Source organism: Enoplosus armatus, chromosome 5 (assembly GCF_043641665.1).
Source record: "Enoplosus armatus isolate fEnoArm2 chromosome 5, fEnoArm2.hap1, whole genome shotgun sequence".
Taxonomy (NCBI): domain Eukaryota; kingdom Metazoa; phylum Chordata; class Actinopteri; order Centrarchiformes; family Enoplosidae; genus Enoplosus; species Enoplosus armatus.
Genome location: NC_092184.1, coordinates 15,442,449 through 15,464,014, shown reverse-complemented (window position 1 = coordinate 15,464,014; position 21,566 = coordinate 15,442,449). Strand labels below are relative to the sequence as shown.

The 21,566-nt window shown below is 40.9% G+C and overlaps 2 protein-coding genes across 2 annotated transcripts in view; one reads left to right on the top strand and one right to left on the bottom strand.

Annotated features, from left to right (window-relative positions):
• The window catches only part of cbl (Cbl proto-oncogene, E3 ubiquitin protein ligase), a 35,293-nt gene extending 24,986 nt beyond the window's left edge, over positions 1-10,307 (bottom strand). The window contains exons 1-2 of the mRNA XM_070905649.1: positions 10,161-10,307; positions 4,477-4,724 (exon numbers count right to left, since the gene is read on the bottom strand). Coding sequence (XP_070761750.1) covers positions 4,477-4,724; positions 10,161-10,307 — 395 coding nt within the window. The remainder of the gene's footprint in view (positions 1-4,476; positions 4,725-10,160) is intronic.
• A 1,083-nt stretch (positions 10,308-11,390) lies between these two features.
• Positions 11,391-15,398, top strand: drc12 (dynein regulatory complex subunit 12 homolog). Its single transcript, XM_070906575.1, has 6 exons — positions 11,391-11,577; positions 11,656-11,724; positions 12,978-13,097; positions 13,332-13,424; positions 13,537-13,667; positions 15,270-15,398. Exons 1-6 carry the CDS (start codon positions 11,526-11,528, stop codon positions 15,396-15,398), a joined length of 594 nt encoding a protein of 197 aa, XP_070762676.1. The 5' UTR covers positions 11,391-11,525.
• Positions 15,399-21,566: the final 6,168 nt, after the last annotated feature.

The following is a 21,566-nucleotide window of genomic DNA, read 5'->3' as shown; positions in this document are numbered from 1 at the left end:
TTTAATATCTGACCATAATTGAAGGGACACGCTGGCTACAGACAAAGCAGCAGTGTTAAAACCAAGAAGACACTCAGAACAGGACAACACAGGACACTTAACCAAACTCAATTAGCAAACCTTTTTATCAAGAGACCACAGTTACACCTCACTAGTCGCTTTTGGTTTGTCTAGAGCTGAAATGATTAGTTTATAGAAAATTAATTTTGCAACAACTTTGATAAACAGTCATTTCAGTCATTTTTCGAATGCTTGGAAAAATCATTGCATCTTTGGATTTACACTGCTAGTTGTATAAAAACAAGGGAAGTGATGATGTCACCTTGGACTCTGGAAAATTGTAGTGGGCAATCGCCAGTATTTTATGACATTTTATAGACCACATTAATAATAGTCTATGAAACATAATTCGGTTGGGCCTGTAACAATTAATCGATGAATCTAGACAAATAATTGGAAGATTATGCAATAATGAAAATAATTGTTCGCTGAAGCCTTACAAATGTCCAGAGTCCAAGCTAAGGTCATCAAATTGCACTTTTTGTCCAACCAACAGTTCAAAACCTAAAGATATTCATATCACAATGATATGAAACAGAAGAGCAGAAAATACTCCCATTCAAGAAGCTGGCACCATAAAATGTTTGGCATTTTTGCTCTCAATGGTTAACTGATTACCAAAATAGTTAAAGATAAATTTTATGTTGATCAACTAATCGACTTTTTCAGCTCTAGTTCTGGCCCAACAAAAATTAGACATTTTACAGTGTAATCTGGTTGTGTTTATAGCATTCTATTCTTCTAGTCACTATCCTTTTAGATGATTAAAAGCAACTAATGTCTGCATGGGTCTTGTGTCAACTCTGAGACCAGAAAGTGTCTCGACTGTACGGTGTAAAGCCAGAAGAGGAAGTAAGTGAGGCAAACAAGGAGGAAGTGTTGACTGTGTTGTGTCGATTCGGACTGAATATGGGCTGTCAGTGTTAATAATTAAGTCTCTCCCACAGTATACTCACTTTCATCCTCATTCTTCTACTGTGTACAACATGGAGATTATATAAAAACACTGTAAATACACGTCACCTTTTACTCACGCAACTCATTTCTACGCAGGTCAAAACCACACTTAGCTTAGCTCAACAAAAAAACGAAACCAAGGTTTTACGGCGCTACCTCAACTCTACTTCATCTCTAAAGCTAAACAATCTGTGTGGGACATATGGGGTGTGGGGGGGTAGATAAATAGAGGGTCTAAATCTCTGGGGAAGACATACGAACGTAGCATGTCCACCCACGCTGCATTCAGGGCTCTCACGAAACGCTCGGGTCCTTCACTCCGTCTTGAAAAAAGCTTTTAAGCCATGGTAGAGTCCCGTTCATCCTCATTTAAGTCAATAGCTATCAAGTTCTGATGCTGACTGAAGTCACGGTGGTGGAAATAATAAGTGCCAATGTTCTCATATTTTTAATTATGGCTGAACACAGTGAAAGCATTATTATCAAACTATTCTTTCTGCATTCAGGCAGTGAGCTTATCTTTATCCTCACAGTACCACTTTTAAGTCTAAGCCATGTGCAGAGCTCAGCTGCAGCCTAACCACATACGAGTCTCTCTAGCGGCTCGACGTCATTGGTTGATTCTATAGCATTCTTAAGTGGGCTGATATCCATTGGTTAGTGTCACTGCCACTGCCTTGTGCACACAGACAATAGCAGTCTTTGTGTATAATGCCTGGCTACTGTGTGTGTGTGAGTGTGTGTGTGTGTGTGTGTGTGTGTGTTTCCTCTGCTTTAACCAGGAATTTATTTTTAAGCGGCCTCTCGCAGTGCAATGAAATGATGATGAAAATGAATTTCACAGAGAAATGGTTCAAAAGGCTAACTCTATCAGCTCATGTTAAATACAGGGGTGGTTGTGATACAGGCTTCCTCTTCTCTCTGGTTGCCTTCGTGGGGTTTTTCTGTCTGAAAGATTACCGTCTACCATGACGGTAATCTTTCAGAAAGAACAGTCTCACTGAGGAACTGAGCAACAATATGAGGATGTATCACTGGTTAGATAAAACTATTACCTAATTTTGTCAAAACAAGAAACAGTTTGAACAAGAGACTGCAAGTTGGGTTAACATATACATATTTCTGATTCAAGCCAAGTCAGGCGACATCCAGGAGAAACTTAGAGAAAGCAACAGGTTTTTAGTGGCAACAAGTTGTTAGTGGCCTTTAAAAAAGATTATGTGACATTCAAATATTATATATACTATATTATAAATATTATATATACCTTTTATAGTTATATATAACTATAAAAGGTAAGGTGCAATATGATTTAAAAAGGGGTCACTGCCTCACAGGACATTCACTTAACAATCTCAAAGCTTTGTACAATGGTGTGTACAGTGATGACCTATCTATCTTCTCATTTCAAGGTCACCTTTCCCCTCACTGTCCTTCAGGTCAAACCAAAAAACTCTCAAACGATACTTTGCAGACATCTGTATAACCCCCTCAAGTCTGCAGGCATTTAGATGTTTTCTTGCAAAGAATTAAGATACATCTCCAAGTCAGGACACAAAGTGATCCACTGAGGGCTGTTCTGTGGGCCAATCTGCTGCACATTGCACACAGCGAGCTTTCTAAACTACATGTCCACTTTTGTCTCCTTAAATGATTTGCTCTCACAGGTCTCCCTGGTCATAATTAATAGCGTCTTCACTCTTACTGGTGCTGTAACAGCTACCCTTTTCTGTCTCAACAAAGATATCTAATTATTACTATTTACTGAGGCACACAAGACATACAGGCCTTAAGATGACTAAAGTTTCTGGTGATTACATGGAAATATCTAGAATACACTGAAGAGACAGAGGAGGCAGGAAAAGGCTGCTGCTAGTCTGTACCTTCACTGCAATGCATCAACTCTCAAGTGGATCACCTGTTAAATCCTAACATTAAATGCAATAAACATTTATCAACTCCCAACTCATTATGCAACAACACTGATTTATCCATGAAGGACATCGACTGTCCCTTTCAAAAGACCACATGGCAGCTCAAACAACAGTAACAAATTATTAAAAGTTAAATAAAGTTAAATAAAAGTTATTTTAATATGCTGAAAATTGAAATGAAACTTCATTTTTGTTTTCCCAGGCTATTTAGAATAGAGGCTATGTAAAATAAATAAATAAACTACAGTTGGCACACGAATTAACCCAATTTCAGGTCCGTATTTTGCTAGTAAGTACTCCCCTCAGGCAATGGTTTATGTCCAACCATTTCCACATCTACTTAGTGTCATTGTTCGACAGACCAATCCAAAAGCTGCTCACGACAGCAAGCCAACATAAAAAGACGCCTGGACAACACAAAGGGTTTTTAAAAAATCTTGTCATCTTTTTCAATTCCAGCAAGAGAAGCAACCTGCCCAGAGGCAGTTCTGGAGAGAGCCTTTACTGGGATATTTGATACTTGCTCACATCTAGTAAGACAGACTCCCTAGTGAAACCTAACGAAGGCTATCTTACTATTTCATTGCATACTATACATGATGCCTGTTACAACTAGCCTGTTAAATGCTGACAGCATTTTCCCAAAGCATGCAGTGAACCAAAAGGTATCAGATACACGCAAAGAGGTAAGAACGGCTCCATCCAGCAGCTAGTCTGCACCTCCCTACTGAGCCTACTCATTACCACAATAACTGTGTGCTTATAAGAAGCTCCATTTTGTCTTGAGGTCTTCTGTGGTATTTTTTGTCTTCAAAAGAATGCCCTCTCTCATTTGTTTTTTGTTTTTTTTAAACAAGGGACACAAGAGGAATATCTCACTTCTACAAGTCCCTCCGCACATAAAAACAGGACAACTGCTTATTTCTGTACTGTACACTTTTGTGTCTGTTTTCAGAGGGACAGAGAAAGATTACTGAATCTAAGAGGAAAGAAAGAGACGGCAGGCACTGTGTGATCTCAAAAAAAAAAGAAAGCATTACAGTAAGACAGCTACATGAAGAGAAAATGTTCAAGTAGATGGTAGAGATAAAGAGGCACAAAAACAAAGTGACAGGCAGGCAGGCAGCTGTAGATTAAGCGCCATTGTGACCACAGATGCTCACATGCTCAAACCACAACACCTCTCTCCTGTTGTTTTGATATATCTTGAGCTACAACCACCCTGGGGCCTGGGGATGGGTGCAATTATTCACTCTGTGCCTGCGCAGTCGTAATTATTCAGAAAGAGTGAATGAATTTGGAGGTGTGAAGTCTTGGTGATAGCTGCTGTATCACGAAGCCTTCACACCTCAAAATCACCAGTTTCAGGCGGGTTCATTAAATAAAATCAACACAATGGCTCAGCAATACGGTTTGAGAAGAGAACGGAGACACCAAACAGACATTTTCACACCATTCACTTTTAGAATCATATCCACTCAATTAATATTAAGCTAGGTGACATATTTTTATCCACTTTACTCACCTGGGTTGTGAGTTCTCCTCGTACATGCGCTCCTTGCCCTCCTTAAACAAGCTGATGGTCTGCTTGGTCTTCTTGGTTAGGTTCTCCATGAAGACCCGGAAGTACTCGTTGTCCCCCAGAGTCTCCATTTTACCCTCGTAGCGAGACAAGATGGTGCGCAGGTGCTGGTAGGTGTCTGGCAGCAGGTCCAGGATGTAAGGGGGGCTGTTCTTCAGAGCCAATTTGGGGTTTTGGCACAGGCGCACCACCTGCATAAAGGGAGGATGTGAGGGGGAAGATAAGATACAGTTAGAGACAAGAAGTGGGTGCATGAACGAAGGTAGATGACAAAAAAGCAAGACAGAAGATGCGTTAGAAAGAGTGTGGCGAGAAAGAGGTTAAAGGAGAGTGAGAAGGAAAATCTGAAGAGTTGTCTAAAGTTCCACAATGCATTTTCATTCTGTACATCAGTAAGAAATTATTTATATCATATAGACAGAGTCTTGCATAATATAGCTCTTTTCTGTATTTGAGCACTTATCTTTAGTGCAGAATATTGTCAGTGAGCCCAGATAGAAGACATGCAGAATGGAAATTGCCAACAAAGTCAAAAGGCCCTTAAAAGCCGTGTCAGAGTCAAGCTTTGAGCTTTCAGAGTGTGGCAAGTCCACATATTATATGATGGAATACACCGGGTATCACCGATTTAATCCCTTATGCCACCATGAGTTATTTCACCACTGTCACACCACTTCCTCTTGTGTCTACACAAAAAGAGATGAAGGTGGAACAGGACAAAGGCATATCTGCATTCAGTGTCAGTCTCACTGTGAAGATAATTATCCCCATTTCTTATTCGTTTACCATACAGACGTCTTTTTGTAGACATGCACAGCAATGCTCGTGCCTCATTATTATGACTACCATGTCAATAATCATAAGTCACCACAGTCTGATTCTCCACTTCTTCAGCTTGTTTAGAGAAGCTGTTGATATTTACACTTCCTCATTTCCATTTGTACACCCTATACGACTTCTGCCTCAAAAAGACAATTTCTCTTTGCACAACGTTTGAGCATGGTTTCCTTGCAAATTTGAACAGCTGAAGCAACAACTGTGGTCCTGACGAGCTTCAACTACAGTGACACGTCATGAAATAAACTTTTCTAGTACAAAAGGCTAAAATACAAAAAGAGCCTGTTTTTACTGACACAAGTCAAACGGCTTTACTAACATAAATCATCGACACAACAGAGGGTGAATTTTGTAATGAGTGAGCAGGGAGATAATCTTCTATTAGATTGTTTCATAAAACATGGAAATTTAGGGAATCAACTACATCCTCAGTAATGTTCAACCTCCTCACCCATCTCACTGTACTGCTGCCGCACTGTGTCTGAGTCACTTCGTTGACCATTACAAAAGACACTGGCGGACAGCCTAGAACATTCACACTGACATTAATCTCTGCATGGACATGGTTGTGGTCATATTTACCCCTGCGTTCAGGTCTAACTTACTTGTGTGCTGCACAGAGGCACAAAACTAAAACTACTTGCATTCAAAAATGCAGGGTCTCATGTCCTGATTTGAACCTGGGCTGATGTAGAGCCGGGCTGTCAGCTTCAACCGTGGCCGAACAATTGCACGTCAACAACAGGACATGGCTCATTCTTTTGTAGACCAGGCCAAATTATTGTCTACTAATCATGAGTGAGTGTTCGAAAGAAATATGGCAGGAATAGCATTACAAGAATGTCGGTTTGAATTTCTTTGCTTCTTCTTTTTGGAAGCCATTGGTTTGTCATTATGGGAAAAGGAGGACAGCTGGACATCTTACAATTAATCAGCTTATAATCGAAGTCAGCCTGGAACTACATACATTTATCAGTTATAATCAGTAGTACAACAACTTGCTTTTTAAGGCATGAATAAATATTCCGCCGAATCCGTGCCATGGTGTATGTTTTAAGATATTAAGATGTGTTTCGATGCCAAAACAAAAACAGAGCTTTTTGTTTAACCCTTTGGTAAAACAGATTCTGCATTCGATTGTATTTATTTGATACGATTAATCAGTTCCTCTAAATTTCTTCTTGGCCAGCCATGGATTAATATCTAATTATTGGTCATTACTATCATTCAGCGCATTCTCTTCCCTTCCACATCTGAGGTATCTCACTTAAAAATGGTACATCTAATAAATCCACAGCCCAAATGAGCCATGCTTCATATATTGAGAACACATTAGGAATATTTGATCTCAGTTTGTAAATGGGCCACTGCGGTCAGACCAGTCGGTTCATCATCACTGTATCAAATGCCTCTCAAAAAGAATGAGGTTGCACTTGACCGGTAGGATATTTTAAGCAGTACTGATTTCACAAAGTACAAAATGTTATCTGAACATTTTGAACACCTGAACATGTTCAGACACCGTGTGACCTGTTAAGGTTAGCTTCCTACAGATGTGGAGTGTAAATAGACCACAGGTGAAATATTTCAGTGCAGTAACATCATGTGCATATCAACTATTTTTAATTAAAAATACAAAGTGGTTTTCAACAGACATCAAGGATCACCAGGGTGCATTAAGTGTTGATAGGTTTGTTACTACAAGATCTATATGTGTATATGATGTTTTAAGCACTAGGAAATGCAGCTAGCACAATAGTTTTTATTAAGATTAGTCATGAAGATTATCTATATTCAGCATTAGACCGACCAGATAAATGCCCTGATGATTTCATCTATTTAAATAATTTCAATTTCCAAACTGAGACGCAACTGGCGAAGAAAGAAGTTCTTCAATCAACTTCTGCAGAATGGTATGTAGCACACTATAAGAATAGTTATTCTACAGTTTTTGGATGCTGTGTGTATTTTGGATAATTTGCTTGTGGTTGGTATCTGGACAAGAGCCAATTTTTCATTTGACTACATGGGCAACTGAACTGAAAGCTAATATGCCTTCAGTATCATTACCAACACTGTGCCCTCATTCCTTAACCCTTCTCGACACAGGTCATGTCTGAGACCAGATAAGACAAGGTTACACCACTAATGTTATCATCTACCATGCTAACACATGTACCCGAAAACTCAGCCAAACACATGTGCATGCATGCACACGTACAAGGCCACAACATCTGACTGACGTCAACGTCAATCAAGGCTACTGTCTTGAAGTAAAATGTTGACTGCCTCCAAGCTAAACTGCATTCCACTCAGCTGTTTCTCTCTGTCTCAGTCTCTCCTGGCTGATTCTACACCTGGCACAGACCTGGTAGTTTTTGTATATCAATTTCACGCAGTTTAAACTTTAACCAGCTTGAAGGAAAGTTGGCCGTGGTTGAATTTTTGTTCTGCAGAGCTCAGAGACCCGTTCCTGGAAAACATATTTTGCCCCCGGTCAAGCAAATCCAAGCAAAAGGACTATTTGTTAATTCCCTGAAAGTTTTCAATTTCACAATATGGATAATGATTTTGCAAGAAAGTCTGATGACAAACTATGTTGTGCAACTGAATTATATATTTATCTTCCCGCAACTTCATAACTGTTTGAGACCATCAAAGTTGTATTTGGTGTGTACTCTCAAAAAAAGCCCAACTCAGTGGACACATCAGTATCGTCTTACTACACAGAAATAAATGTGCTACACAAAAGGGCAAAATATCCTTTTTGTCTACAACACACTGAAAAACACAAAATTAAATGGAAACTTTAACTAGCTGCTAGAAGCAATAGTGACAGAATAAACTATATTGCACATACAACCATACACCTCCATATTTACATGAAAACAATGTGACATTAAGACTATTGGTGAGATTAATAAAATGTTAATATGAACGGTCAGACAAGCTCAGAAATGTCTGTCACTAGCCTGTACTACAGAACAGAATTGATATCATGATACCCGTATCATCTTTGAGTAGCATATGACCTGAAACTCACTGGTGGTTAACTGCCAAAGTGTGTGATTAAATAAGCAAACTAATCATTGCTAGTATGGCTGGTGGATTGGATGATTTTCCACGTATAACTTCAGGTAATGAATCGCTAATTTTCCTGACGCACGTAGCATTGCAGCAGCAGAGACAGTAATGCAACACCTAACGCTTTAAACTTTCATTTTAAGTTTAAACTTGATGCAGGTAGCTACACCAAGAACACACCTTCAGAAAAGTAGCGCTCAACTCAAAAGCTTAAACACAAGGATTTGATAATAATGGTGTTTTATGGTGTACACTTTAAGAACAGGTAATGTGGGCATCTCTGAAGAGGGAAATTAGCCTCAAGCTTTTGATAAAATTTAACTTGGTCCTACGCAGGAGGTATTTTCAGAGAAACTGAAATGTTTCTGCAGGTGTTGGTCTATCGTATCTGTTGGGCTGTGGTTTTCCCTTTGACAGCGCTGACCGTATATTTCCGCTGCTATTTTAAACAATCTGGTGGAGTAAAAATACTTCAGGTCTTATAGCCTTTTCAAAAGGTAAGATGCTCTTTCCTTCACCTTGCTGGTGCAGCCCCTCAACTGTTGATGAATGATCAGATGAACAGATGAATATGGTAAATTATTCTCACACTGTAAACTGCAAAAGCTAACTGGCCTGGTTTTAGTGGTCAGCTGTCCAGTCATCTTGTATGGTTTGCACTTCAGAATGTTCAGAAAGACGCACAAAAAAATCTAGAAGAGTGTTGAACATTCACTGAGAACAAAAACTAAATGAAAGAGTGACATTGCAGTGTTGCTTCTGTTTCCTTATTTGAGGTAGCAACAGTACCCTCTCAAATGTGGAGAACAGTCCAGCCAGACAATCTACCACAGATGTTAATGGAGCAAAATCAACTGGAATGTGTTTTTTTAATAATAGCTTTGTAAAAGGACTAGGTCTCTTAACATCAGAGCTCTAAACTAAAGCCTCAAAGAGGAAGAGGAGACACAAAAGAGTGTCTTGTCTTCCTATTCACTCTAATGTTGCTATGTGAATCTCACAGGAAACTGGGGGTCAAACTGCTACAGACTTTTCCGAGAAGTGAAGCTGTGAAATGAGTCTCCCCTGTGAAAGAGCATAATTGGCCTAGTTAAATGCTTTGTTACAGTTTCCAAGGGCTGACAGACAGTTGACTGAAGACATTTCAGAAACAATGTACAGGGGAAACTGTTACTGTGCTAGCAGCCCCTGTAATTTCAGTAAACTGCCATAACTTAAATTCAATTCCTGTTTGGCATGTCTTTAGGCCCACTCTGCCTTCTTTGTTAATGCTAATGTTTACGATACACCTTAGTATGTAAACGTGGTAATATAAACTACGTGTATCATGGTATGACAACTAGTTAACGTTATTCAGAGAGTGGCACAACACTAACAACAGATGTGTTAGAGAAACCCTTGCTGTGTCCGTGGACTAACATTAATGTAAGGCTGCTTTAAAAGTCTGTTTTTTAAAGTGGTGCGAGGGAGCCTGGCACATATAGGTACAAAACATTACAGTTTAGTTTATCAAATTAGCTAACGTTAGCTAACCATGTCTTCTCCCAGCTGACTAGCTAACTTAGCGTTAGCGACGCTAGACCTGCAGCAGGCGAAGATTAGCTAGCTTATCGCTAGTTAGCTGCGGTTAGCTAGCAGTCGCCCTAGGCATTCAACGCGCTAGCTAACGTTAACGGCTAGTTAACGTTGATCATTAACTCACGAACCTTGTCCATCAGTTTCCAGCATTTCTCCACCGTCTTTTTGTCCACGGCCCCGGGCTGGTGATGGGAGTGGAGGTGGTGATGGTGTGGCTGGAAGGCATCCTTCATCATTCCGATGAGCCCCCCGCCTTTCTTCAGGTTCCCTGCCATGTTTGGGCTCGGCTAGGGTCGGCCAGAGCGGCAGACAGACGAGGCAGGGCAGGGGTCAGGGGGACCGAACCGCCGCCTGGAGTTAGCTGGACCGGGAGATGGTGATCCGCACCCCCCGGCGAGGACAGCGCCCGAGTGGCGAATCCGAGCCAGGGTCCGACTGGGGGTAGAGGGAGGGAGGGATGACTATCGGATAAAGGCTCCCATCAGTAAACCTAACATCTGTTTGTCAGATAAATGTCCCAGTTACGGCTAAAACAAGTCCCTCAGTCACTCACACCCTGTGCAAGCCGCTCTGTGCTGCAGCTAGCTGCGCTGCTCTCTGTCTCTCTCTGCAGGGACCCAAGCAAGCTAATTAGCAGAGCACCAGACCTGTCCCTGCTCGCCCTCAGCTGGAGGACAATGGCACCGTTTCTCTGCCCAGAAGCCTTGCGGACTGGAGTGCGTCCTCTCCTCTTGACAACCCCCGATGTCGTTCTCCTTTTTTTGGCAGCAGCAGCAGCAGCAGCAGCAGCTCTTTTCGCCTGAGCCGTGTCTTGACGGGAAGTTCAGTGTCTGTGTGACAGTGTCAGCCCTCCTCTGCGGGCTGGGAGGCTGACGACGGAGCGCACTCAGCGATGACTGAGGAGAGGAATTTGCACTTACAAGTGCGAAAGCTTCACGGACATACGCGATAATATGGGTGAATAAATAATTGTGGGAATTAAACATTGCTCATTATTTTTCGCCCCCCCCCCCGTGACGTGTATGTGCGGCCCTTTCCTTTCCTGTACGTCCCCTTCCGTTCACCCCCCCCCCCCAAAACCTTAACTCCACGCCTTCCCTGTGCGCGTTCACGAGCCATGAATGTAGTCGGGTGCGCGCCTCTGTCTGTACAGCATTCATAAAACGTTGAAGGGATGCTGAATGCAGCCTTGAATTCTCGCAGCGCTGGCCTTGGTCACCCATGACAACAAAGGACGCTTTGACATGTCTCAATAAAAGAAAGGATCCAATTACATGGCCTGTGTGCATGAGCTAAAAAGGCAACGGTGCCCCAGTCAAGTTGTGATTGGCTTTTATTAAAGTCAATCAACTATCAATCAAGCTGGACAGTTGGTGGCCATGGCAACTCACTCAGCAACCAGTGCCCAGCAACAAAAGGCTCATCCCTGTATGTAGTGAGTGTATGCCCAGTGAGTGTTTAGGTCTGAGCAGGCGGCCTCACTGCAAGCAAACATGCCTCCAAAGAAAAAAACAAAAAAGACCACAAAGAAGAATCCAGAAAAAAGTAACTTTGTGTATGAGATGATTATCCTTTGCTTTTCTTTTGTGATGCTGAATTATCCATATTCTTGTCTTGTTGCAGGTGAAAATGACTTGGAAGTGAAGTATAAGCGCAGTATTCTGGATATAGCCGTCCTACAGGATCACATCGGTGAGCAGCAAATTTAAGTTGCTATATGTAATGTAGGCTGTGTTTAGGCCAAACTACCAATATATTTGTCACAGATTAATTAAAGTACTAACTGTACTACATCCAGGGGCAATAAATAACACTTCTATTAAAAGTTTCAGCAGCACAAATCTATACTCTATTAGGTCTTACATTGTGCCCTGCTAATGTCTGATACCATGTTTTAGGGCTGCGACAAATTATTATTTCCATTACTGATTAATTAGTTGATTCTTTTTTCAGTTAATTGATGAATTACTTAGTCTATTCAATGTCAGAAAATGGTGGAAAAGGCCCATTACAATTTCTCAGAGCCCAGTCCAAAACCCAAAATTGAATTTGATACTTTTGGCCTTTTTGCTTGTTATACTACTCTAAGTAACTAAGTACATTTAGTCAAGTACTGTACTGAAGTACAATTTTGAGGTTCTTTCATTTTACTAGAGTAGATCAATTTTATGCAGTTTTATACTTCTAATCCAATACATTTCAAAGGGAAATATTAGATATTTACTCCACTTCATTAATCTGACCACTGGAGTTACGAACATGTGATTTATAAAATACGACACTGTGCTATAGATCCGCTATCCAGCAGTATATAAAGCAGTTAAAATGAGCTCCACCTCCACCAACTGTAACAGTAAAGTGTTGTTTACATGTTAAAGCATCAGTAATAATATTCCAATAATATATATAATATAACTCTCTTAAAGGAATCATTCTGCTCAAGAAGTACTTTTACTTTAATACGTTAAGTACATTCTGTTGTTAATACTTGTGCACTTTCACTTGAGTGAAATCTTGAATGCAGGACTTTTACTTGTAACAGAGTATTTTTATGGAACGGTATTAAACAGTTAAAATCAGCTCCACCTTGCCCAGCTACTCACACATGTATTGATTCAGTGATAATAATCCAGTAATGCAGAAAGCGGCCATGTTTCTTCATGTTTACTTTGAATGGAGTATTTTACATTGTTGTAGTTTCACTTTTACTGAAGAACACTTCAGATCCTACTTCAGCTAGACTTGCACCATCTGTACCACCTACAGCAGGAAATTACAGCTTACATGCATTACAAGCATAATTGGATACTTGAGCATGTTTTACTAATAAGGCTTTAGTTTACCTTATTAAAATATTGACAACAGAACTGTAATTGGAGGGATATTGCCATCTCATTCTACCTCTGGTCTGTACATTCATGCATGTGTTTGTGTGATTACTGCAGCTTTACAGTGTGAGTCTGTAATAAGGGTCCAGTCTGATAGAGCTGACCTGAGGAGACGCATGAGAGACATGGAGCAGAAGCTGCAGCACGAGAGACAAGACCACAGGGACGTCAACGCTGGTACGGTACAGACGGGGCATGAATCAACAATTAGTCTCTCTTTTAATAGCCTGAGATAAAGCGCGGGTCCCTTTGGGAGTGAGGACAAGGGGCGTGTTTGCCAAGGTTAGGGTAATTTTTGAGGAACAAAAACTCTAATTAGCTGGGTGCCTAAGCTGATTGCTGCATTAGACTTTCAAAGTGAATCAGCAATGAAGGCTAAGTCTGACATTGTTGACACAAATGTCATTCTAGACCTCAGTCGCCAGTACAAAACCATGCAGCACGAGGTGACCAACAAGTTAAAGAGGCTGGAGAAGGAGGTCAGCCAGCTGACGGGAGAACTTGGTATGAACACATCTAATTTTAACGTCTATACTTAAATGAATAAAGACATAGGAGTGCCTGCTAGTTCACAAATTAAAAGTGACAGCATGCCAGTATGCATTTGTCTGTCTAGTCCTGTGTCAGGAGGAACTGAGGAAGGAGAAAAGAGAGCGTGAGCAGGTGGAACAGGAGAAGGACGCCACCATAGCTGACCTCCAACACAAGCTGGACAACATGGAAACAGACTATGAGAAGATCCTGCATGTGAGTTGCAACATTAAAGCTGATACAAATTGATTTAAATAAAGCGCAGAAGAGGGAGCCACTAACAGGCCTCTGTTGGCTGTGGAGTCTGTGGAGCTGTCCCTGTTAAAAGGCAGCATTGTCCCATTTCTCATCCACTTTTCTATAGTGTCTTACTGTGGTTTGGTGTTTCCCCTTGTCTGTGCAGTAAGATCAGCCTTGTGTGAAATCTTTGTGTTTGCTCAGCAGAAATGATGGGCAGGGAGTAGCACTTCTCCATAGAGGTCAGGACTGTGTCTGGGTGTGTGTGTGGCGCTCTGCGGACATATCTGAATGGCAGGTCAGGTGGGGTGAGGTTTCTCTTCAGTGACAGTGTCAGGCTTGTGTCTGCTCTGTAGCACCATGCTGAGCAGATGACTTGGTCTAAAATGGAGGACCAATTACACAATGGGACTTAAAGATGTTAAGTTAAAGCCACTATGTGTAGAATTGTTTCTGATTGTATCGACTTTCAAATTATTGTGAAGGCAAGACCTTTAGTTTGTAGACTAATGGGACAATCCTGATGAAAGTGTGTTGCTGTCTAAGTATTTTTTGACACCACGACCAATCCTACATACAGGGTCTTTAAGGGCACAGCAGGGGGTAATCAGGTTTTGCTCTTAAGCTCCTTTAGAAGGCAAAGCTCGTGTCAAACAGAAAAATAACTACGTATTGTAACTGTCATAACAAACACTGGTGAAGCGCTGTAATCAGCTTTCCTGCTGCTCCACTACTCACACGAAGGGGAATCTTTTGTATTGTTTTACAACCTGGGTCTCAGTGTCATCGTAGTTTAACATAACATTGCACTCACCACCATCACTTTACAGATGACAGACAACACTCTGCTGGAAAAAGCTTTACAGACAGTTAACAAACAGTTCAGCCTTCACTCAGCTGTCAAAAGCAGATATTTGGACACCTAAGCAAAGGTGAACATTAAAAGTTAGTGCTCCGCAATATTGTTAGGACTTTCTGGCGTTACAGTGCCGCAGGACATCAATCAATCTGCAGGTTGATCTGGATGTACAGCTCTGTTTTGTTTATCCGGCCAGCACAACTGAGCTCAAAATGAAGCACAGGAAGGTCTTTTGTTGTTGGTTTCAGGATCATATTTCTGTGGTCCTACTGGACTCAGTTTCAAGTGGTGCGCACAAGTGCTCAAGTTTACACTATACACTATAATGATGAACAATGTTATGCTAACCTGTAGGTACAGTATATTAATTCCAACCAGGACAGTAAGACTTTTCCATTAAGACGTAATGGATGAGGAATGGGGCCAGTATTGACCTTTTATAGGTACACAGAGAGGCAATGCACATTTTCAGTATGCAGATCTTCGAAGACAAGTGGTCCAGCCTGAAGCCCTGTTAGAGGGATTTTAATATGTAATTATCATTATTTCTCTCTCTCCCAGTATGACACAGAATCTAATTATGCCTCTTCTCCATCAGCTCGCTCCTGAAACTCATCAGAGTCAAAGGTGGTTAAAGGGGGGTATTTCAGGTTATACAAGTGGGTGATTTAAAGGGAAAATTTTAGCTTGCATCTCTCATTTTCACTGATGTTTATCCGCAGGAGACTCTAGACAGCCTGACTTCCCAGCTGTCTGTGACTCGACAGGGATGGGAGGACAAGAGCACAAGCCTTCATCAAAATTACAAGGAACTGCTCTCTGAATTTGGCCTGAAAGCACTGGACATCTAAGAGACAGGCTCCTGACAAATGAAAGCAGCTGCTCCTCTCAGCGAGACACATTTGTTTAATGTTGAATCTTCAACTTGCTTCTGTTTGATCAGACTGCTGCGTCTGTGTTTGGTTCAAATGAAAGTGACGTCCGCGACAGCATCAATTTGCAACTCGCAGTTTAGTATGCCTAACACACGGATTGATGTTGCTATTATATAATATTTTACCATCCGAGTACAAAAGTGTTATCTATGCAAGTATTCAGTAGTTCAGCATGCAGCGTCTGTAATGTTGTGTAATGCCCACTAGATGTAGCAAATGACTGTTTATGGTCGGGGGAGATGGTGACCAGAATATCTTAGACACCCAGACATTTCTATGTATTATGTATTATAATATGTATTCTGTGTTTTATATGAATAAATACATGGTCTACTTTGTTCTTTTTTGAGACAAGTCAAATGAAAGTTTGTGAGGACTACACTACCATGGTATGAAATGAATGATACTGGGTGTTAGTATACTGTACTGTGCATAATCAACAGTAAAGATGATCATGATCTTACAACAGGTAGGCCTGTTAGCAAAGACTGCAATGTAGAGGCTGTGTTTTATGCTGAGTCAGTGGACCGGAGGGCAAATATGGTAACGGGCAAGAGAGCGTAAGGTGAAACTGGCCAGATGAACCACAGACACATAAGAGATTACATTACCACCACTGCTGAACTGTAATATTGTGCTACTACTCTGCAGTGTTTTTATTCTACCCACAACTATGACAAAACAGAAAATATATAAAAAGTCAACAAAAAGTAATGTTCAATATGAAATAGACTAACAACAGACAATAACAAGAGAAAGGCAAAATAACAGTTAATGATGCAGGAAATATGATTTAGCTGCCCAGCATCGATAAAACCCGACTTCCCCTGCAGGGAGCCAGATAAACAGATTTTACTTCCAAGGCTGTCATTTGTGCATCTTTTTCATGGCCCAGTGCAATGTTTTTAGCCTCTCATCTGTGAGGTAATGAATCATTTACTCGGGGATTAAGATAATTCTGTGCTCTAACGACCAATTAACACAGGAGCTCAAGAGGCCTTTATCTGAAAACCAATATTTTTTCCTCAAACCACAAGGAGTTGTTGCCTTCAGAGGGTATGTGTTTCTGTTTGTTTAGGGTTTAATAGGGGCGACTGCTGTCATCCCAGTGCACAATATGAGATCAGCACAGTGCACCTGTTAATGGGGGAAAAATAATTGCGTATTTGCAGTGTGCCTTATTGTAATATTCCCCCTTGGAAATGTAACTATAAAAATACCATATAAAAGAAGTACTCAGAAAGTAAAAGTAACAATACAGCAATGTAAAAATACTCCTTTACAAGTTAAAGTTAAAGATTAACTAAAAGTACAGAGGTATTATCAGCCAAATGTATACAAATCTGAGGGGTTGTGAGATGATTAGGGAGAGAAAAGACAGGAACTACAGCCACTGTCATTATTTTTTCTCTAATCTTTACTTTTTGTGAAATATTGGACAATCTTACCTGTTTGGGGCTCCAACTGTTGTCTAAATGAACCCATCTGGTGGGTTTAGAGGAGAAATGTCACTTAGGTGGCGTTACGAACAACTAAATACTGCTTTTTTTGTAACGGGTAACAAGCCAAAAGGAACCACTGGTCATATGTTTTTATGTAAAATATGAATCTTAAAAGTGACTAGTACCTGTATAGCTGTCAAATAAATGTAATGTTGTAAAATGCCCAGTATTTCCCTTTGAAATGCAGTGCAGTAGAAGTATAAAGTAGCATGAAATGGTACTTAAACACAATACTTGAATACCTAGTAAGTATATAATTGAGGTATACCTACACTTTTTCTACAGGTTTTGTCCATGCTGCACATGATTAATGAACTGATTCTAATTTGAGCCCTGCTAACGTTTGTCTGCTGTCATCAATGCATTTGCTCAGATAAATGACGCTCTGTGAAAGAGCGGAGTCATTATGGGAAGTGACTGATGTGTACTTCAATCCACCTTTCATCCAAGGTCAACAAAGACTTTTCAACACATTTCATTCAACACAACCGAGTTTTGTGAGTTGTATCTGTAACAAAACTGAAGAAGTTTTGTTGTGCGGTACTCAACTGACCGGTTTCCACAACAAAAGCTGCCTGCGGTCATGTTTCATGTTTCTGATGAATACCTGACAACGACTGCTGGCTGCTGTACTTCCGCTGGAATGTGACTTGGCTGTCTACTGTTCAGCTTTTGGGTAATGATGCAACAAGGTGGCCTCCAGCTGATCAATCTGGATGCCTGCACTGATTTCCCGTGGAGGCAAGAGAAATCACATACAAATACACCCACACCCACACCCACACACACACACAACTAGGTAATCAATGCTCCCCCATCTGTGAGCCACCGATGACGGCAGGAATGAATAGTGAGTGAACAAAACACAAAGTAAATGAAGCTCCATTTTATTTCTCTGAAAGACAAACAATGCCAAGAGATGTTTTGGTCAATATGTTCAACAACAACTGTCAGTGAACAAAAGGCTGTATAACAGCCTTGACAGGCATCTCACCTTGGAGAATTCTTGCACTCTGAATACCTTTTCTTTGAACACACAACGACAACAACAACAGCAAGCCTTTTGCAATCAATTGCCAGCAAATCAATAGGAAAGCTCTCACTTAAAAAATGTGCCCCAGTCTCTCTGTGAATTGGGTGGTCTCCACTTATAGTCTGTTATGCCTTTCAATAGGTATCTTCGGATCCAGTGCTCATTAGTGGCTGTTATGGGCGGATGTATGCATGCATGCTGTTAACCTTGGGAAATCTGCTGTCAGAGAAGAGAAAGCAATTGTTTAAAAAAGGATGCAAACTTGGCAGTAGAAATGGGAAGAATAGATTTTACTGAATGCAGAGTTATAGACCCACAGTATTCTAAACACCTCTAAATACCTCAGGTTTCATGTTTTGGTTTCTGGACACAGAGCTAGTGAGGCTTAGAAAATCTGAATTTTATGTGAGCGAAATGCCAAAAAAAAGCACACATTTATTTTCAAGGAATGGGCTGATAAGGAAGTCACTCTTCAAGTATATGGGATGTGAGCTGTTAGCGAGGCAAAATGCATCAGATTCAGTGCACTATAACTCCCAAATCCTTGCAGAATAATAATCAACTACAGGGAAATTGATATTTCTATGTGGTACAACTGGGTAAACTTGAGGAGTGAAGTGGATTTCCTAACATTTCTGCAGGCACTCATTGCTCATCATGGGCTCCATAAATCCAAACAGCAGCTAGGCAGTGGTGGGTAGAGATGCGCTGAATTTATGGACCTGGAGCACCAGAGGCAGAAGGAGAAGCATGAGCGCGATGAAATAAACTTGACACAGCAGTGACATACAGGTGGCGGTGAGAGTGTGTGTGTCACTCTTGTAAGAGTTATGTGTGTGTGACATGCAGGTTGGTGATGTACTGAAAAAACTTGTCATCTCTAAAGCTGCGGTGGGAAGATTGTGAGACAGGCACTCAAGAGAGGAGAGAGAGAGAGGCAGTCTGAATTAAACAGTAAATCAGATGCAGGGTGTTGCGTGGCGTTCACTCACTATCCTGAGAGAGAAATATCCACTGAAAATCACAGTGATAGATGGACTACGGGTGAGTGGATGCGTATATAGCACACGAGTGAGTTGTTAAACTCATTAGCCTCCGTTAAGACTTCCCACCCACACACATTCTCAGCTGTTCCACTGATTCACACGTGTGCAGACGTTAATTCAGTTATGGGAGGGAAGCGAGAGGTAGATGCATCGGCTCCTTCTGGTTCACTCAACAATCATCATGTTTACTCAGCTAGAAACCCAAACATCCTCGTACTGCTTCTCTGCATGCGGATATGTCACAGCAGAAACAGGTGCACTGTCTGAATATTTCTCCCGGTTGAATAATAAAACTTGGAAAAACAAAAGTGCACTCAGATGCTATTTAGCATGACAGATCTAAACAGCTCAGAAGGTCAAATACATCAGAGTCAAGAAGAGACAAAACCAGAACCCCGCAGAATGGAGGTTGTTTTAAGAAATGTATTTATAATGGAATAAAAATGTCAACATAAGAAAATAAAGCATATAAAATATAGCAGCCAAACCCTGCCATCTCTCTCAGTGGTCTCCCAGCGAAGGTCGCCCAGTGTTTCAGTGGGATTTGTTTTAATTCTTACGCCACTGCTCCTCGTGCCTTCAAGGTAATTGGCAATCTCATTCCAACTACGCTTGATTTAGCACCCCTGTAAATGTTTTTAGTGCTTAAGAAGTTAGCATCGGGTGCAGCGAGAGCCTTCTTACTCTCATGAGTTTCTTAGTGACATTCGGCAAATGGATAGAAACTTCTTTTATAAAACTGGTAATGAAATGTGGGTCTTTTTTCTTCTTCGCTGTTTGCTTTAACAAGTTATTATATAAAGAAATATAGAAAGTTAACATTAATTATAGGTGAAGAGTTTTTATCTAACCATTATACTCACAATCTGTGTGTGTGTGTCCATATGTGTGTCTAAATGGCATAATGTGTCCATATAAACATTACACACATGTATGTCTGTAACGCTCTATTCTATTAATATGACCAACTTCAAATGACTGGTGAAAACACTTTGGACCATTACTGGGGAACCCTGTTGATCATGCTGTATTTACACACTGTCTGTGGGACAATAATAGTTAATTACTTGAGGATTAGGTGCATTGGCACTGTTGGCGCTTGAGCAGATGATATGATGCCTCTGCGATTCCCATTCATTTCTATGGGGTGCCGAATCAAGCAGATGCAACGCTGATGTGCTGTTGTGGGAGTTCAGACACACTGCAGACCTGAGTCGAAATGCCATCTGAAGCCCTGAAACACTTTTCAGCCACTGATTGAACTGACATTGAAAAAGTGGGGGGGGGAAGCCCCCTCAAATAGAAATTCCACTCATTTGTGATTCCAGTCACACAAATGTTCAGAACCATCAATTCACTGAAAACTCTGTATTAGTACAATTGTGCTAATACTGCAGTTCACTCCAGGTCTGTCAGTGGTCGATCCGCCACAGCATCACATGTTCACCAGCTTCTGAAACAGCTTACCAATCATGGCCATTAATGCAATAAAAATATAGAGGCAGTTTGGGTGAACTCATATCTGGGAGCTGTTACTGTGTAGATGAACAGGGTGACCACTCACATGTGTGTGTCTCAGATCCACACTACGTGTTCTTATCATGATTCTACGTGAACATAAACACATTCAAACATGGTGAATGGACTCAAAAAAGGAAAGTAATTATGATTAAAAAAGTATTTTGTCTTTCATATTTGGAAAATCTTCATTTATGAGGACTTGACGATGCGGAGGGGAAGCTGAAACTGAGATAACTACTTTATGTTTTTTCTTTTAAGGGGTTTTACTCTTAAAGTGACAACCTACTGTCTCAGTTCTCGTTTGTTTTCCCTTATTATTGTTATTGTTACTAGTTTCTTCTTCCTTTTGTCTTTTGAAGGAACTTTGTATGATTAGATTCTGAGTGTTGCTGGGTCATTCAGGAACTTGGCAAGATTTATGTTGGCCTCCTTATGTGTGAAAGAGAGAGCCTTGTTTTGTATGTGGGTGGAGGGTGGGGGCGGGTTTGGATTGGAATGGAGGTTTTGATCTGTACTGTGATCTATTTTGATTTTGTGACGTGAAGAATGAGGTGTCACCTACTGACAATAAAAAACAAAAAACAAAAAAAACAACCCACATCCCCAAAACATGGTAAATGACACCTCATTCACTCCTTTTCCCGGTTGCTACTTTAAAAGAGCATATACAGAGAGTTTCTAACCATGACAACCTGCAGGTGAAACATGACGGAGATAGAAAGTGAACGTGGCTAATAAAAGTACAAGAGAGATACTGCAGCGGTACCTTGAAGCTGTGTTGAGTTGGTGGCCTAGTTTTTAGGGATGATGATTGACAGAATCTGATGGGCAGATTTAAAAATGATGGACACATCAGAGATAAGCAAGAAGTGGTGAAGACAGGTGGATGACCGCTGATTCCCACTGTGCAACAGTCTGGCTATCATACAGTAACACCTTCAAACCGGTCGGTTCAGTCATGTGTGTCACAGTAGAGTACGCA